Source organism: Oculina patagonica, chromosome 5, assembly GCF_052425735.1.
Source record: "Oculina patagonica isolate OP01 chromosome 5, crgOcupat, whole genome shotgun sequence".
Classification (NCBI taxonomy): Eukaryota; Metazoa; Cnidaria; class Anthozoa; order Scleractinia; family Oculinidae; genus Oculina; species Oculina patagonica.
This window is the reverse complement of record NC_135762.1, coordinates 31773442-31791730: the sequence shown is the minus strand read 5'-3', so window position 1 is coordinate 31791730 and position 18289 is coordinate 31773442. Positions and strand designations below refer to the sequence as shown.

General features: G+C 37.9%; 1 protein-coding gene across 1 annotated transcript in view; it reads left to right on the top strand.

Annotated features, from left to right (window-relative positions):
• LOC144655140 (uncharacterized) overlaps window positions 1-18289 on the top strand; it is a 44069-nt gene that overhangs the window by 12806 nt on the left and 12974 nt on the right. The window contains exons 11-21 of the mRNA XM_078515355.1: window positions 1074-1145; window positions 1259-1330; window positions 11745-11816; window positions 12433-12504; window positions 12665-12736; window positions 13218-13289; window positions 13904-13975; window positions 16226-16297; window positions 17032-17103; window positions 17729-17800; window positions 18120-18191. Coding sequence (XP_078371481.1) covers window positions 1074-1145; window positions 1259-1330; window positions 11745-11816; window positions 12433-12504; window positions 12665-12736; window positions 13218-13289; window positions 13904-13975; window positions 16226-16297; window positions 17032-17103; window positions 17729-17800; window positions 18120-18191 — 792 coding nt within the window. The remainder of the gene's footprint in view (window positions 1-1073; window positions 1146-1258; window positions 1331-11744; window positions 11817-12432; window positions 12505-12664; window positions 12737-13217; window positions 13290-13903; window positions 13976-16225; window positions 16298-17031; window positions 17104-17728; window positions 17801-18119; window positions 18192-18289) is intronic.

Below are 18289 nucleotides of genomic sequence, written 5' to 3'. Positions count from 1 at the left end.
CAGGTAAAATGCACAAGCTGTCCAATTTAAGAAAAATTAGACAGTTTTGTCTCAGCCAATCAAATCGAAGAAAAAACAACATGTGACGGATATTAGCCAATTAGCACAAAGCATAGCGTCAGCCCTGTAAACTTGTCGCATTGTAAACTTGTCGCAATGGCGGAATTCAGAGGCAAGTTTGCTACGTTTTTCTATTCCTTTTGAGCTTTTCAGCAATAGTAACAACAAAGAGAAATTTTCTACGTTGTCAGAAGAGGAGCTACAATAGCTACACTAAGAAGCAAAAACCAAGAGCAAAACACCTGGGTGAACGTAAGTGCAGCGAAGCGAAACAAGAAATCTGTTAGATATTCATCGCCATGAGCTAGATGCAATTCTTTGTCGATGAAGTACGAACGAGATAGTGGAAAGGAGTTTGTCAGATTCAAGAAGTTGTTACGCTCTTCGGACACTTTGTTTACGACTTTCATTGATTGATGCAGTGTTTTCACTCACTTTGTAGCAAGCTTCGCAAACTCAGGTGAATAAAAGTTTTATTTGTGAAGACAATGCTTTGAGTGAGTTGCATGTGCTGTGTTATGCCTACTATTGTTGAATGTTTTTCCCGTTCTGGACATAAGTTTATTGTTTACGCTGGATTGACTGACTACAAGCTATATAATTAATATGTAACCGGACTACATGCTTGTCCAATTTGGAAATAATTAGGTTAAAAAAAATTCCGAGGGCAGCCAAATTGGACTCGGCCTACGGCCTCGTCCAATTTTGGCTGCCCTCGGAATTTTTTCATCAAATTATTTCCAAATTGGACAGCATGTAGTCCAATTACGTATACAAATTATTGGAGACCGATACAACGTAGAATGGCTTTAAATTTTGTGTACTATATTTCGGCCAAACCAAACCAGCCTTCATCAAGTAATACGTTGTATCGGGCTCTGCCTTTCGTTCCTCCTTTTGTATGTTAAGCCGATTAAATCACTATTGATTCAACGTATACCAGCAGGATTATCGTCCACGGTTGCTTGCTTGAACATTTAAATTATTGGTAACTGGTGATAATTCATTTACAGAGATTTTTCCTTAAACGCCATTAAATCACTACCAGAGGGAATATTTGCTTCGTTAACAAATCTAAAGGAGTTGTGAGTAAAACCTTGCATAAAATGCTGCATTGGTTTTGATACTAAATAATTGGCTTGCATTTTACTCTAACAGGCGAAAAATACAGGATAATGGGTAATTATCTTTTTTTCAGAGATTTGTCTAGAAACGCCATTACATCTCTACCCGAGAATATTTTTGATACGCTACCAAACCTGATAGAGCTGTAAGTGAAACTTTTAGTATAAAATTAAAAGTGCATGCATTGGCGATTTATGGCACACTAAGTAACACATATAAGTTCATTTATATATATATTTTACATGATCTTTTTTTGCAAACAAAGTATTATGAGGATAGTAACTGACAGAAAGTCCAATACTTTCGTCTAAGAAAGTCTTACCATTGTTTGCAAATTTACTTATCTGATAATTACCTCAAACAGTTCCTTTGGTGAAAACTCGATTAAATTCCTACCTGAAGAAGTATTCTTCACATTGACTAGTCTGAGAAGGATGTAAGTAATAAGATATATTCCCAGAACTTAAGTGCGACTTTCTAGAATTATCAACCAGACAGCGGAACAAATGGAATAGACGATTTCGCTCATATTTTCCCCATAGATAGGTGTTGGTGAGAAACCAGACGGGCCGTAGTTAGTTTTTCCTAATACAGCTTCCTTTCGTAGAAATATGTCAAAAATGATTTCGCCCCAATTGGGCTCAAAATCCACTTCCGGTTTGACTGATTTTTTTGAAAGTTTGATCGCCTCGCGCGTTATACTGAAGCTGTTTATTGATCATTTAATAATATTTATAATGTGATTAGGTCTTTATTGTATGACTGAGCGAAAAATAAAACAAATCAAGATTAATTTTTAGCTTGAAACGGGGATAAATTCAAAGGCAGAATTTGCAAATGAGTAGCGAGCGAAATTATGCAGTAAAACTCTGCCATTTCCTTCTATGTGCGATAACTTAAAATATCGTAAAAACAATTTTTATGGGTTAACTAGACACTTATCTAATAGGATATCCAAAAAAATCTCTGGGAAAAAGGTTTTTAGTGGCCCGCTTTGGCCTTAGTTTATCACTAATTTTGCCGATAATCTGCCGTTTTTGCGTGACAGCAATTGCGTGACACAAGTAGTAAACAGCGAGTGAAATAGTTGTTTTAAGCTGTTGATCATTCGATCATCCACAAAAACTGGTCGTATAAAGGAAAGCATTCTCAGTTCAATTATTTTACGTAATAACGAGTAAATATTGTTTGGTTTATTTCTTCGCGTGATCTGAAGGAAACAGCGCAACAATTAAATTATAAGTATTTGTCGAGTGCGATGATGTTGTCGTTGTTTGTTGATGTGTTGTTGTTTCCTTTTTGTCTAAAATTGCCGGTATTTTTCCCAATTCATGTCCTTTTAAGGAGAAAAATATAAAGCAAAAGAAATAATTGGGGAGAATTGTATACGGCTAATAAATATCAACATTGAAGGTAATACTGATTACAATTTTATGGTGTAAGACAGATAAAACATAGCATTGCCTTTCTAAGTTATGTACAAAATTCTATGTATTTTGTGCCCGAATAGTACGTTTCAAGGAACTGAAGCTTCGAATATGATTAGCGCCAGATTTTCACGCAATATTTGCATCAGTCCTGAATCCAGTTTCTTTGTGACCTGCAAATTGTATAATTAAATTGTTTTTATTTTGATAACAAGTACTTATCCAATTCCACACTTCGATCGGTAAACACGACTCTTCGCTTTTTGCGGATAAAACAAGATGTATGCTTGTTGTTCTTTTAAAGTCAGTGCTCCTTTGATCGCAGCGACAGAAATCAGGCTACGGAGAAAGTCTCACAATTATCATGCACTGAAAATATAGCACAGCACAAGTCACTCTTGGAGTTTCATGATATGGAGAGTGAAGTAGCGTTGATTATTGCTCGAGCTACGATTTTTTACACTCCTCAAAGTGTCAACGTAATGACTGCTAAACCCATGGTCTCGCTGGACAAGAGGAACCTAAAGATGTAGGGTCCCTCAAGAGATACCAAAGCATAAAATCATCAGAGGAAAATGTCCGAATGCCGAAGGAAGCTTAAGGGATAAACAAAATCTTCTCCAAGTTAATCATGAAAAGAATGGGACATTTGATTCCCGTTGGATCAGGTAGATATCGACGTCTCACTCGCTTCTTGTCTGAATGCAGGCATTTCGACATACAAGTACGTCTGACAGTTTTCCTTCTGTTTCCATAAGGTATGTGCAGATCACTCAGGGAAATTTTTGTGTTCAATTTCCGAAGAAGAGAAGCTGTCAAAATTAGCAGCAGAGAACCTGCCTCCACTTGTCGTCGTAAATAACGAGGAGGAAGTAGTTGTGAGTCAAATGAAAAAGTTGAAATTCAGGATAAGAATAAATGCAAATAATAGGTCTTTTCTAAAGGTAATTCCATAATGGTCTTAGCAAGTGTAAAGCTGCTTTATTTTGGACAATGGAAACAAAACAGTCATGCACAGCAACTCGAGGGGGTGGGGGGGGGAGGGTACTTGGGATTTCAAGTAACGGGGATAATGGAACCCCCCCCCAAACCCCGAGGGCTTCCAAAAACACCCCCAAAAAAATACCTGGACAGAAAAATTTACCCCAAAAATATCCCATGCCGAATTTCTGTCCATTAGATTTATAGAGAGGGGTAATGATGGTATCACAAAGAAAAAAATGGAAACTCAGGGGGAACGCTCGAGTTCATATGCAAAGCAAAGGACTGGAACACCATCGTTCAAGATTAATCATCAGTAAAAAACGTTTGTTTGTACTTTATTCGCGAAACTATACAACCAATGCACCACCACGAATGTTTAGATTGTTTTTTACTCCCCCAAAAATTCCTTTTTTATTCAGAACACCCATAAAATACTTTAAAAAATTTTCCTAGACAAACAATTCCCAGAATTAAGAATTTCAAACCCCAAAAAATCTTTCCATCATTTCCATCATCACTTGAAATCCCGAGTATCTCCCTTGGGCACAGCACAGGGATCCTTTAACAAATTTCTGAGAAATGCTCCAGTGACACTTGATGTAAAATGTTATTTTCAGCCCTCGTAATGGGCTCAGCGATAAGCCCCCTCCTCCCCCTACTCCTTTCATCTTTCTTATCTTCCACACTTGTTACCTTAACCCCAGCCGGCTCCAGTTATTTTTAGTGCAAAATTTCAAGCTTAGCCCTTAAAAACAGGCTTAGAGCGTTTAGTGACGTTTCACATTGAAACATCACCCTCATGCAACTGGAACCGTTATCTATAGGCAGCAAAAGGGGAACAAAAGGGACAGGGCAAAGGAGCGGCGAAGAAGGCAGGCTTTTGAATTTCCTTTCCTATAAGAGGGGTGGGAGGCGGAGTCTAGTTAGTACTGCTTAAAAAAAAAACAAACGAACAAAAACAAAGAAACTTGTACGTCCTCTCCGCCCTGCATGTCTCCGCTAAATCAACCAGTGAACACGTCTACAAATGTAATGCGTTTTTTATTTGAAATAGTCATTTGGCAATAACCAGCGATAGCGGCGGCGCTTCCCATGTTACGATAACCCGCAAAAAGCCTTCCATGGATAATTATGAGTGCAAACTTGCAAAGAAGTCGTCTGCTCTCCATCCAATATTTGAGCATTGACAAATTCGTTATACCAGCATTTGGTGGAGACGATTATGTTTAATTGCATAATTTACATACGTGTACGTTGTTGAACAATTTAATTCCACCCTGCAAGCTCCCCTACCCCCCCAATCTTCTCGACCTCCCTTCCGGCCTTTGATTTGCCGCAGTCAGTTGTTGCAATAATCTCACCTCGTTTTGCCCATTTTTAGTGGCACAGCAGGAGGGGAGGTGGGCATTCGCCTTTCGTTTCCTTAAAATGGAGTGGGAGGTGGAGTCTAGTTGGCACTGATTTTAGTACAAAATAGTCAGCTTTGTAACAAAAGATGAAGAACTGGTCATCTCCGCTGGATTCACCAGTAGACCGAGTTACATGTCTACCGATTTAACGTAATTATGTTTGAAAATACTAACTTTCAGCGAACTGTACTAGAACAGAAATAACACTAGATCTTAAAACTAATACCCTACAACAATGATCAATGATCATGAATGAACGAACGTTTTGAAAGTAGGGGCATTTTTCAATGTGAACCTAGTATGCCTATTCGTTGTTTTGAGGATTATCTTATGAATTATAAAAGAAACGACAACCGTTTCCCGTGTAGCAGAGCGCCCATACACTCTCCGTCATGATGGGTGCATAAAAAATAAAGATCTTATAACTGAGCCCGTTTGAATTCTTCTGGATTGTCTTATTTAAGGTAGATACACCGTTTCAAGTGTTTACAGAGCAGACTAAACATGGTACATTTGCCTTGTTTTTAATTTCAGCTGAAGAGTAGTAAACAGCACAGCCAGCTCGCGGGAAAAGCAACACCGCAATGATAGGTTAAACATATATTCATTATAGGGTATTATAGCAAGTAAAAGTTTTACTTTAAGTACCCATTTACAATCGGAATGTGACATCTACTTCTTTTCGTGTATTTTAAATGATTAGATTATTTAAAATACAGAAATTGTGAAACTGTTTACGGGTATTGTGTGTGTGTGTGGGGGGCTATTGTGACAAGCCGTGTCACGCAATTGTTTACATTTTAGCCGATTTACGGCAAAATTAGTGATAAACTAAGGCCAAAGCCGGCCACTAAAAACCTTTTCCGCAGAGATATTTTTGGATATCCTATTAAATAAGTGTCTAGTTAATCCATAAAAATTGTTTTTACGATATTTTAAGTTATCGCACATAGAAGGAAATGGCAGAGTTTTACTGCATAATTTCGCTCGCTACTCATTTGCAAATTCTGCCTTTGGATTTATCCCCGTTTCAGGCTAAAAATTAATCTCGATTTGTTTTATTTTTTTTGCTCAGTCATACAATAGAGACCTAATTACATTATAAATATTATTGAAATATCAAAAAACAGCTGCAGTATAACGCGCGAGGCGATCAAACTTTCAATAAAATCAGTCCAAAACCGGAAGTGGATTTTGAGGCCAATTGGGGCAAAATCTTTTTTTGCATATTTCTTCGAAAGGAAGCTGTATTAAGAAAAAACTAACTGCAGTCCGTTTGGTTTCTCATTCGGACCTATCTATAGGCAAAATATGAGCGAAATCGATTTTTCCAATTTGTGCCGGCTAAAGGCGATATTAGTTGATTTTTGGAGAAAGCCGCACTTAAACAAATTCGTGTTCTGTTGTATCAATCTAATCAGTTTCTATTGACCCTTGCATCACTGTAAAGAACAAATGAATAACTGATGCTGTTTTTTCCTTTTTTTTAACTTTTTTTAACGGTTTAGCTCATTTATCCCTCAATATGTTTTATAAGTTTGTTTGTCATCAAACTTTGCAAATTCGCCGAAGCACGTTTCCCTTTCACAAACAGTCGATGCTATTTATGCATGTCAAGACCCAAGATCGAACCCAGAACCTTTGGCCTGCTAGCATCCCTCTCTCACCACTGCATCGCCACGTTAATGCGCCAAACTGCTGAAAAGTTATTACCGGTAAATAGATTTAGCCAAGCCTAAAAGCGTAGCTCCCCGGTTACTTACTTTGCTCTTTATTTAAATCTGAATTTACTGACCATAGACATAAGCAAATACGCCATGAGCCAATGAAATAACATTATTTGGTCGGCGTTCACCTTCAAAAAAACACGCGACCTCGATGAGTTCAACATCTGAGCCCGCGATATGATCATGTGATAATGGTCAGCGGATGCCTTGTTTTGACAGCTGTCAATTGAGAATAGTGTGAATGTCTAATATAAAAAGATGTACACGTAAGCTGACATTAATGGGACCGTTTCGCGGTACCGCGCGTGTACAAGCTATGACAGCTTATGACCCAAGCAAAATCACTTTTATTGTTTATAGACCAATCGGAAGCGATCTGTCAATATGCAAATCCAGCGCGTAATTTGCCCGTGTCACGGAACTTCGCGTAAGCTGGTCGATCGACTCGTCTGACTAGTTCAATCGACTCTCTTCACAATTTCAAAGCTCATGCTGAAAATGTCGCCAGCATCTGGCAAATTATTTAACTGCCAGTGTTATGGTGTGTGCTCAAAGAAAGACATGGAAGCAGATCGAATGATTTTCCTTGAAAATCGCGCGGCGAACTACACAACAAGATACCTCTGTATTGCTTTGTTTATACGTCCGCTATGATTGAAAAAAGCGTAACATCAAGAAACAATTTTCAGTTCTCCTGCTTTTGTTATGATAAAATTCTTCCACTCTCATGCAGTTGCTGTGAAGATAAATTGACTGAAACGTACGTTCGAATTCGAATTGAGATGCGAGAAACTACAATCGCGAAAACGTGAGCTTGTCTCTAAACGACTTTCTCTCGAAACGACCGGACACCTTTCTTAGCTTATACTATGGTCTAAAATAGTTATAACTCCTTGTAGCTATTTTCTTTACGGTATCGACAATCTACCGCTTTATTTTGTTTTGCAAGAGAACTTTGTGATCTTTGTGTAGTGAGCAAACAATCTATGTGATCACTCGCGCGCGTTTGTATCTTATCGCGTCCACTATCACATCACACCTATAAATTTTATTCAATCGCATCAGAACACTGTTCATACCAACCCGTACATTTTACAGTTATGAATTTCTAAATGATAGATCCTTCTGTAAGCCGTACAAGACCGCTTAGCACCACACCAGACTGATCTGTTTAGCTTTTCGATCTCAAAGTATTCTTGAGAACGTCTTGTCGCCGGTCGATCTCGATATCGCCTACAGGACTCCATATGTTAAATGGCTTTTTCGTTGTCCAAATGCCTTAATCAGTCGACAAAACGTCACTCTCGGGTACTTGAGAAATAGCTGACTTCAATTTGTCTTAGCGGAACGATGGATGACAATGTTTAACGACGGATTCATTCGGATTTAACAAACGGTGGCCGCCATGTTTGAGCGACATACGTACGCCGTACGGTGGGCCCACGCTCCCGCCAACCGTGCCGCAAGCCATGATCACCATGAAAAATCAAATACATGGTTCTCGATTTCTGTGAATTTTCAATGGGTATGGGAACTCCGCTATTAATTATATAATGTGTATTCTTTAACTGTCACGTCTATCTAATTTAGGTCTTATAATCGCCTTTAGTATAATTTGCAGAGGTGAATTCAATTCTGATTGGTCGAGAAGCTCGGACTATGAAGCGATATTCACCGCACTAGGCGGTGAATATAGCATCTCAAGGTTTGGCTACTAAGCCATGCCATGTTTGCCATCCAGGCCAGTGAAAATGGCGGCATTCGCTGAATGAAAATTTCTCTCATATAAAAGAAATCACTCCAAGTCCTGGATATTTAAAACACTGGGAATTTTTCAAATTTACTGCCAAGGCTTTTGGACCGAAAATATTTTCAAGAGATGGTTTTCAAGGCATTAGAATTGATCGTAAACATGATGGTTTTGGAGTTTGCACGCGGCCATGTTCTCTTCTCACCGGAGCTAGTAATTTCGAGAGGATTCACACAATTGCTCAGAAGTCACCAACGATTAAACAAAGGTACCAGATATCTATCTTTTTCGTAGTGTTTCTTTTGTTCCGTTTTATTGCTAAAACTTGAGTGTAAATTACGATTTCAATCGATGAATTAAACTGGTTTACACGTATGCAAGCGAGCACTTGTGTTTGTTGTTTTCGTGTTTTCTAGTGTTATTTTGCAGTTCTTGATATTCACCTCTGAAAATAATACTAAAACATTTCGTCGAGGGGATTATTTAACAATTATTCTATGAGCCCGCGTTGGATGCGAGGTGGTAAATAGCCGAGGAGGCGCGAAGCGCCGAGTTGGCTATAACGACTCGTATCCAACCAGGATGAATAGAATAATTGTTTTATTAACCCTATTCAGACCGGGCGTTTTTGCACCTTCTCAGACCGGGGCGGGGAACTTCCAGAATATTAAAGCAATCACCATGAAACTTATAGGATATATTGTATGTCCAAAACTCTTTCGTTTGGTATACGTCACGTGGGATGGTGACGTCACATCACGTGACAATTACATCATGATGTCAAAACAGCTGCCATCTTGGATCCGCCATCTTGGATTTCAAAATGTTTCCAAAATGCCAGAAAACCACCCAAAATCACTGCAAAGTACTTAAAATAATTCCATTTAAGTTGATTTTTATTAACAGAAACACGCAAAATTACAAATTTGGGAAAACATGCCTGTTAAAATGCCATTGCCATGGTGATGTCAAGTTCCTGACACATCATCCAAACCTACCAAATTGTTGCCAGATAAATGTTAGGAAAACGCAGAAAGTTTGGCAGCGTTTGGTTAAATCTTAAAAAAGTTATAAAAGTTCAAAGTCAGCGCGGGCCTCAAAAGCCCCCCCCCCCCCCCGGTCTGAATAGGGTTAAATTCTTCTTTAAGTTTAAATCGACTGGACATTTTAGTTTGATGTAAACGAAGTGATAGTATGAGGAGGCGGGAAAATTTGTGGCGTGGTGTTCGCTTCTTGAGTTGAATGAAACACACGAAGAAAGCGAGTGAGAGAGTTTTCTTCCCAAGATTTTCATCCAATTATCTCCTTCGTCAAGGAAAATCATTCGATCTGCTTCCACGTCTTTCTTTGAGTACACACCATAACACTGGCAGTTAAATAATTTGCCAGATGCTGGCGACATTTTCAGCATGAGCTTTGAAATTGTGAAGAGAGTCGATTGAACTAGTCGTCTATATATCCTGGAAATTGTGACAACAGTTAAGATCTACGGGATGATCCGAAGCAAAAGCTTTTCTGGAAACTACACCGCCTACACGTCTTGTGCAAGTAGAACGAAGCAAGTGTTTACATTGTTTTTGTAATTTACGGTTCCACGGCTGTCATCAAGACTGGCACTATATTATTTGAAGCGAAATTGAGCTCAAAGTGGAACAGGTTTATTGAAGTATTAAAGGACAAGACCAAGATTAAAAGGTAACAAACTAGATTCGTGTTCCATTACTGTGGGCGATAATCGCATCAGTCCAAGCCCATGTGTCAAAAACCTTGGATCGTGGTTTGACAGCAACTTAAGCATGACTGATCATATAAACAAGGCTTGTAATGCGGCATTTTATCATTTGCATAATTTGAGACGTATTAAGAAATACCTATCGAGGGATTCTTTATTACTTTGGTTCACGCTTTTATAACCAGCCGTCTTGACTATTGTAATGGTTTATTGTTTGGCTTACCAAAGGCGCAGATTGCTAAATTACAACGTGTACAAAATGCAGCAGCAAGACTTATTCTTGGCATCGGAAAGTTTTCTCACATTACACCGGCGCTTTACGAGCTGCACTGGCTGCCGGTTTCTTTGCGTATTGATTATAAGATTTTACTTTTGACTTTTAAATGTATTCATGGCCTGGCGCCAACTTATCTTAGCGATCTGATTAGGATAAAATCGAATTCATTATACAATCTTAGGTCTACTGGCATGCCCTTATTGGACCATCCCAAGGGAAAGATGCTGTCAACATTGGGAGCTAGATCATTTTCAGTGGCAGCTCCGAAACTTTGGAATGTTCTACCTGTGGAGCTTCGTCAAGCGACATCACTTGACTGTTTCAAATCTCAACTTAAAACTTATCTTTTTAAGAAGTATTTTTATAATCTATAACTTTATTTTTATTTTCATAAGATGTAAAGCGCTATTGATCAGAACATGAAAATATGCGCTATATAAATTAGCAAATTATTATTATTATTAAATTATTAAACTTTACAGAAGTGCTGAGCCTAATTTTATGACGTACAATGAATGAAATTGTGTCAGTTTGCCGTTCTTTCGTAAATTATTTGCTGCTTTTCTACTTTATTCTCTCGCTCTAGTTGTACGTTTACAAGTATTATTAATTAAACTTTTCACATCAATCTTTTTGTTTTGCGTAGTTAATTTTACTATGGCATTTCTGTGGTTTTGTAGGCACCGCTGATTATTTCTTGTTCATAAAGCTCGCCAAATTTGCTGTTTTCAACCATTTTTTCTGATGGAACTGTCGCTTAATTCCGCAGAAAAATGTTACGCTGAGCGGCACTTGCGGCACTCATTTCCCATATAAGGTCAAACATAGGTATACAAGCTTATAACCGGAAATCAGTGAACCAATCAGAAAGCTAGAAATGCAATATCTAAGGTTGAGAATTTAATAATCAACAATAATCACTGAGCCTTCGGCGAATAATTGTTAAATCTACGTCTAATTTCGTTTAATATTCAGAGCACGGGTTCGACCTAGTCCAGATATGGCATCGTCCGAAAAGCTTCGTTTCCAGTGATGGCATCGACCGTTAAAAATGGCATTGTCCACTGTTTACGAGAGGGAAATCAGCTTCGCCGACACACACACCAGTCATCGCAGCTTCCTATAACATTCAGTACTCCAAAAATTAAAACCTCAAATCACTACGACCAGGAGCCATAATGGCTTCTGGTACGATACCATCTTGACTTATCTTTGAATTATCGTTTCAATTTTTGTATGTCTTCTGTCTACAGATATTTCCATACAAACGCTTTTACGTTTCTTCATGAAAAACTGTTTGCAAACCTAAAAAATCTGAGAGAGCTGTAAGTTTAAGGTTGCGCGTAGATTACAGAGCGTTTATTTTTTTTTTATCGGAGTGCTGCTTGTTGGCAATGCAGTAAATGTTTTGTGTCAAAGCCCAACGTCACAGACATCTGTGGACAAGTGGCGTATCTGCACTTCTTTCGATAACCATGTATCAGTGAGACCGGTCACAAAATGATTGTTATTTTCCTGCATCTACGACTATGTAAAAAAACCCGTCAAAAAACAACAACAACAACAACGCGAATGTGCGAAATAGAGAATTCCTATAACTCCGAAATATGTCGTAATAAAAGTTATAACAAATTTTTCCACCTTGCTTAACTTAAATTATCGTCATGGCAAATTGTTGCCTACGGGATTCCCGAAGGAATCAAGTTCAGATTTTTAAGACAAAAGTTGAATTTTATTTGAGGTATACGTAGCAATTTATAACGCGATCATTGTCTCAAATATGTTCTATCTGTGTAATATTGTACAGTCTATTATTTGGATTATTTGTGTAATTGCGTGACTGCATTTACGCAAACTTACTTGTAATCCCAGCATCACTTTGCAACACAAATGCGTTACAACTACGATGCACCCTACTATTTTTGTGTACCATTCTTGCAGGAATTTGGAGTCAAACAATATTACAATTCTGACTGACGGAGTGTTTAACAACCTAACAAATCTGCTTAAACTGTAAGTGAATTTTAGGACACACCTAGGCAATTAACTGCAAACAGTTTGACATCTAAATTTGTGTGGTAAATTTAGATAAAAGCAGAACGCAATCCAATACTTCTTATTTTATGAAGTGTAACTTTATGTTTATCCACTTATTAGACAATTGTCTTTCCAGGGATTTGTCCCACAACCCGATTACATATCTACAAGAGAAAATGTTTACTCCATTAAAGAGTCTGAGAAGTCTGTAAGTCAGAACATCAAAAAGTTAACCCCATCCAGACGGGGCGGGGTGGGGGGGCGGAAAGTACCTGCGCTGACTTCGAATGATTATAACTTTCTTTAAAATTCAACCAAACGCTACCAAACTTTGCCAGTTTATCTAACATTTATCTGGGAATAATTTGAAATCCAATATGGCAGATCCAAGCTGGCGGCTGTTTTGACATAAAAATGTAATTGTCACGTGATGTGACGTCATCATCCCACGTGACGTATATCCAAAGATAGATTTTTGGACATACTTTATATCCTTTAAGTTTCATTGTGATTGCTTAAATACTCTGGAAGTTACGGAGAGGGAAACAAAGAAAAGAAAAGATCCAAAAAAAGCCCAGTCTGAATAGGGCTAAAAGAAAGAAGCAATGTAATGTTTGTTCATATGCAAAATAAATATAATACTTAAGTGCAAGAACGAATTTATTGTTTCTCTTATTTGATGATTCCAGGCACCTGTCTAACATCTCTATCTCGTATCTCCCTGATGAAATCTTTGCTAACCTCACAAATCTGGACGAGCTGTAAGTGAAAAGTAGCGATTAGTAAGAATGCATTACAGTAGTACATGAGCAATCTGTATAAACGAGGGAGCAATTTACTTGAAATCCGATTTAGCAATGGGCTTTTAAGCCCCAGCTACGTAATAAAACAGTTTCGTCGAACAGCACATTGGGTAAGAGATCAAATCTTGTTTTTTATACGAAATTTTGAATAGGAACGTTTGAACTAGGTTAGTTCGTCTCAAGCTTAGACGTGTACAAGCCTTCATGCGCAAGTCACCTATGTGATTACCTGCCCATTTAAATGAATATAGTGGCTAGTCTCTAAAAAAACTGTAGTGCTACATTAATGGGCAAGTGAAACACTTAGTTGAAAAATAGGCAATTCCCAATTTCCATTTCACCCATACAGGCCCCTCAGTTATCAAAGCTTTGCTCCAACGAAAGACAAACGCACGAAAAGTCACCTTTTCTAAATTTGTTAAGCCGGTTAATTTCCCAAAAACAACTTAGTTTATAACCAACTGAGTAACCCATTTGAGCCTCAGCTACGTGGAAGCTCGCGAGGAAGACAACTTGAGAAGTACAAGAAAGGTCGTTCTATTAATTCCAGTATTATTCATTTCTTAAATTAGGTACATCTCTTCAAAATTCCTCACGGACATACCGGATAGAGCATTTGCCAAACTGAGCAATTTGAATTGGCTGTAAGGGGAAAGATAGGCAAAGAGATCAACTCGCAAAAAACTTAAATTTATGCCACTTAACAAATCGACCACATTTTTCCATGGTCTACACTCTTATAGACCATAGAAACGACGTCAGAAAATGTTCAAAACTCAACCACGAGCCGTTAGCCGAGTGGTTTCACTACAAAGTTTTGGACATTTTATGGCGTCATTTTTATGGTCTATAAGAGTGTAGACCATGGAAAAATGTGGCCGATTTGTTTTATACCATAACAAACTCGAACAAGTATTTATCAAAAGCGATGCCTGACCGTGAAGAAACTTTGCCGGGGAAACGTAAAGATTGCCGACACGTAAAAACGACAATGATACAAAAGAAGATGAACAAGAATTCAAAGAATAACAATTTTAATTACCTTTTATTCTCTCGTTGAGTGTGTGCCAATTACTAGAAGCGAGCAAGATAATTTTTCTTTCTGAAGATCTTGTTAGCGCTCGTTCACTGAACGTCGACAGTTCGATCGCTGAGTCTGCTGTCGGTTCGCTAGCACCGTTCTTCTTAGTTAAACAAAAAATTCAAAAGCCTGGTTAATTTTCTTTCGACATATCACCTGAGTAGAAGTTCAATCCTGAATTCCGAAAACAAATGCGTCCTTGATTCAAACAAAACAAGATGAAATTCGCTTTCATTCATGATAACCAAACTTACACATTTCTAGCCCGCGCGTGTGCGTGGCGTGATCTGACGTCACTTTCATGGTCTATACTCTCATCGACCATAACTTTCGACCAATCAGCGCGCGAGAATTCTCTCGTTTATGGTATAAATTGATTTAGAGACAAAAAAAGGAAAGTTATTTTTAAAATATAGAGAAGAGAATGCGCCAGTTTTACTTTCTCCTCAATTTCTGTCTTTCAGTTAAGGTATCGCTCTATCAAGAACAGGATATCAATGAACACGAATTGTTAATCTAAATGGACAGCAGACAAACAAACTGCGACTTTTTCTTTTGCAGCCCTCTCAAATAAAGCAAAATTAATTAGCATCAATGTTGGCAGAAGACAAAAAGTGGATCGCGATTCATGCTTCTGTTCTCTTTAATCTTTCCTCTTTGTTTGTGCGACTTTACCAAACTAAATAAATGTCTTGTAATTTAACTTTTTCATTCACATACGGTGATGTGCGTCATTTGGAACTTGCATTAGTGATGCACGCGCAATGCTTATTTGGTATTAAATTTTGATCTTTTCTGCTATTTTCACCGTTGCCAATATACGCCTTGTTTACCCCCAACAATTTTGCATAAGCATTGTTTCCAATTTCTCTTGGGATTTACAATCGTCCAAAAGAATTTGAAAACAATGCTTATGCAAAATTTTTGGGTGTAAATAAGGTGTATTGTTTTCATGAGTCTTTGATAAACATTCACTTTTTTTAAAAAAAAACGGCCACTTTTGAAAAAAAAATCGAAATGATTTTTAGTGCAAATGCGAGGGCGGACGCACATTTAAAAATATGTACAACCTGGCTAGCAACTCGCGTTTACATAAACTTTCAAATCTTCGCAAACTCTCTTATGTTTGCTTCAGAATAACCCTATTCAGACCGGGCTTTTTTTGGACCTTCTCTGACCGGGGGAGGGAGCCCCCCTATGTAACTTCCAGAATATTTAAGCAATCACAATGAAACTTATAGGATGTATAGTATGTCCAAACATATTTTTTGCTATACGTCACGTGGGATGATGACGTCACATCACGTGACAATTACATCATGATGTCAAAACAGCCGCCAATTGGATCCACCATCTTGGATTTTAAAAGTTTTCCAAAATGCCCGAATACCACCCAAAATTACTGCAAAGTACACAAAATCAATAAAACTGTGCCTAAAAACCGTAAAAAATTAAAAATTAATTGCATTTAAGTTAATTTTCATTAATAGAAACACGAAAATTACAAATTTGGGAAAACATGCCTATCCAAATGCCGTTGCCATGATGATGTCAAGTTCCTGTCACAAAATCCTATTCTACCAAACTATTCCCAGAAGAAAATAAGGTAAACTCACAAAGTTTGGCAGGGTTTGGTTGAATCTTAAAAAAAGTTATAAGCGTTCAAAGTCAGCGCGGCCCTCAAAAGCCCCCCTCCCCCTCCCCCGGTCTGAATAGGGTTAAGTTGCCAACCCCGCCATTTTCTAGTTCTTTTACGATCAAAGTTTGGCTACAAATTATTGTTTAGCTAGTTGAAATGATTTCAATTTAACAGGGATTTCACTTCATGCGCTATTACATCATTACCTAACCTACTGTTTTCTAACCTTGAATATCTGGAGTATCTGTAAGTGGTTACGCTTTGATAAAAAATCAGTCGTCGTGAAAGTACTGAGAGTAGCAGCAATCCAGAGGATTCTTTTAAAGGAGCTACGTCACGGACAACACATTTTGACAACACATTTTGAAATAATTTTTCATATTTGTTGTTAGAAATTTGTCTTAATCGTTATCAGTCGAAACCAATTTTTTTGCCTTTTTATTACTGCTTTGTTGTTTTTCTATGTTAGAAAACTATTATTTTGAAGTCTCCTTTAATTTGAAAGGGATCAGAAAATGACTTAATATACCGTGACATTGCTCCTTTAAATTTGTTTACACTGTAAATCTTGTAAAGAGCAGGAATCTCGATTCCTTATTCTCTTTCCACACATTAATGTTGTAATATTAACAAGAGGACTGTAAAAACTTGTGAATCGACAAAAAAGTAACACTCAGACGTGCTGGAAGGGGGTGTTGGTGGGGATTGATCTTGCAGAGCCTGGTGACAACTGAAAGCACTTAAAAAGCGTTAGTTAAAATAAACATACTTTAACTGAACTTTATATAAAGAACGCAAGACACTGACGAGAGTACGAAAGAAGTTAAGGGATAGTACTCTCGTCACTTCCTTCGTAGCACTGGTATCACTGTACTGTTTTAATCGTGAATTTCCCGTTTGGTTTGCGAAAAAAGTGTATGATAGTTATTATGTCAATATGTTTGTTGAAATGTCAGTTGCTTGACGATTTCTTAACACAGCGATTTTTATTCAAACTCGATTACATCTTTACCTGACGGAGTGTTCGCAAACCTCGCTAAGTTGGTATCACTGTAAGTGAAAACTAGTAATCTGTATCTATAACATATTAACAAGAGGACTGTTAAAACTTGTGAATCGACAAAAAGTAACACTCAGACGTGCTGGAATGGGGTGGGGATTGATCCCAATTGCAAGTTATTTCTGGGAAGCTATCTGTGGAGCGTAATAACAACGCAAAGTGTCCTTGACGTGGGCACCAGAGGGTAAAAGGCCCAGAACGTCTTGGCGTAGGACCTTGGAAGATGAAAGAAGGAGGCTTGGATTTAGCTCGTGGAGGGATCGGAGGCGGAAGGTGTGGCGAAGGATGGTGCAAAGTGGAAGGAGTTGACATAGGATGATGATAATGATGTCTATTATCCCTCGTAAAAGTTTTGGGTGGCAACTGTTTGTATACAAACAGTATATTTGTATACAACTGCGTTTTTACATAAGGCTTACCAAAAGTTAAAAAAAGGTCTGCGTTTCTCTGACATTTCCCTTTCCAAATGTATTTTCATGCATTGCTTTGTCGCATCATGAATAACTCTTGCTGTTTGTAATATATCAAAGAGTAATGATAAACATTAGTTAAGAAATTGCCAAAAGCCAACAATTTTTTTTTTCAAAAACGCCACTTAAAACCTTTTCTTTTTACAGAGATTTCTCTTCGAATGCAATTACATTTTTACGTGAAGGAGTGTTTGACAACCTGACAGCTCTGCAAGTGCTGTAAGAAAATGATAGAATGACAGCAGGGAAGACGAGATACGGGCGATCACTTGTCTACCTTTTATAGTTATCGATTGCAAATGTGAAAGAAAAGGTTGCCAAAAAATGTATAAAATGTGACTTATGGCTCTTCAGTTATCACCTGTGATTGATTATGAATGAGTGGTTTAAAATAGAAGTATTAAGTATTAAGTATTAAAGAAGTATTAAAGAAGTATTAAGTAGACCTGTGAGCTGTGGAAATATCTCCAAGCTGACTTACATTATCAAATAACCTTTGCAGTACAGTTATATGTCCCTCTCGGTTTCCTCCTCATAGGCATATTGATTCAAACGCCATAAGATTTCTACCTGATGGGATCTTTTTCGCCCTGGAAAGGCTGAGTGACCTGTGAGTACATGTAGCAAACCCATTCACATAATATATGTGGATTATTGACCAAAATGAGGTCAAATTTCAAGATGGTTGTATATTGGCCAAGTACTTTC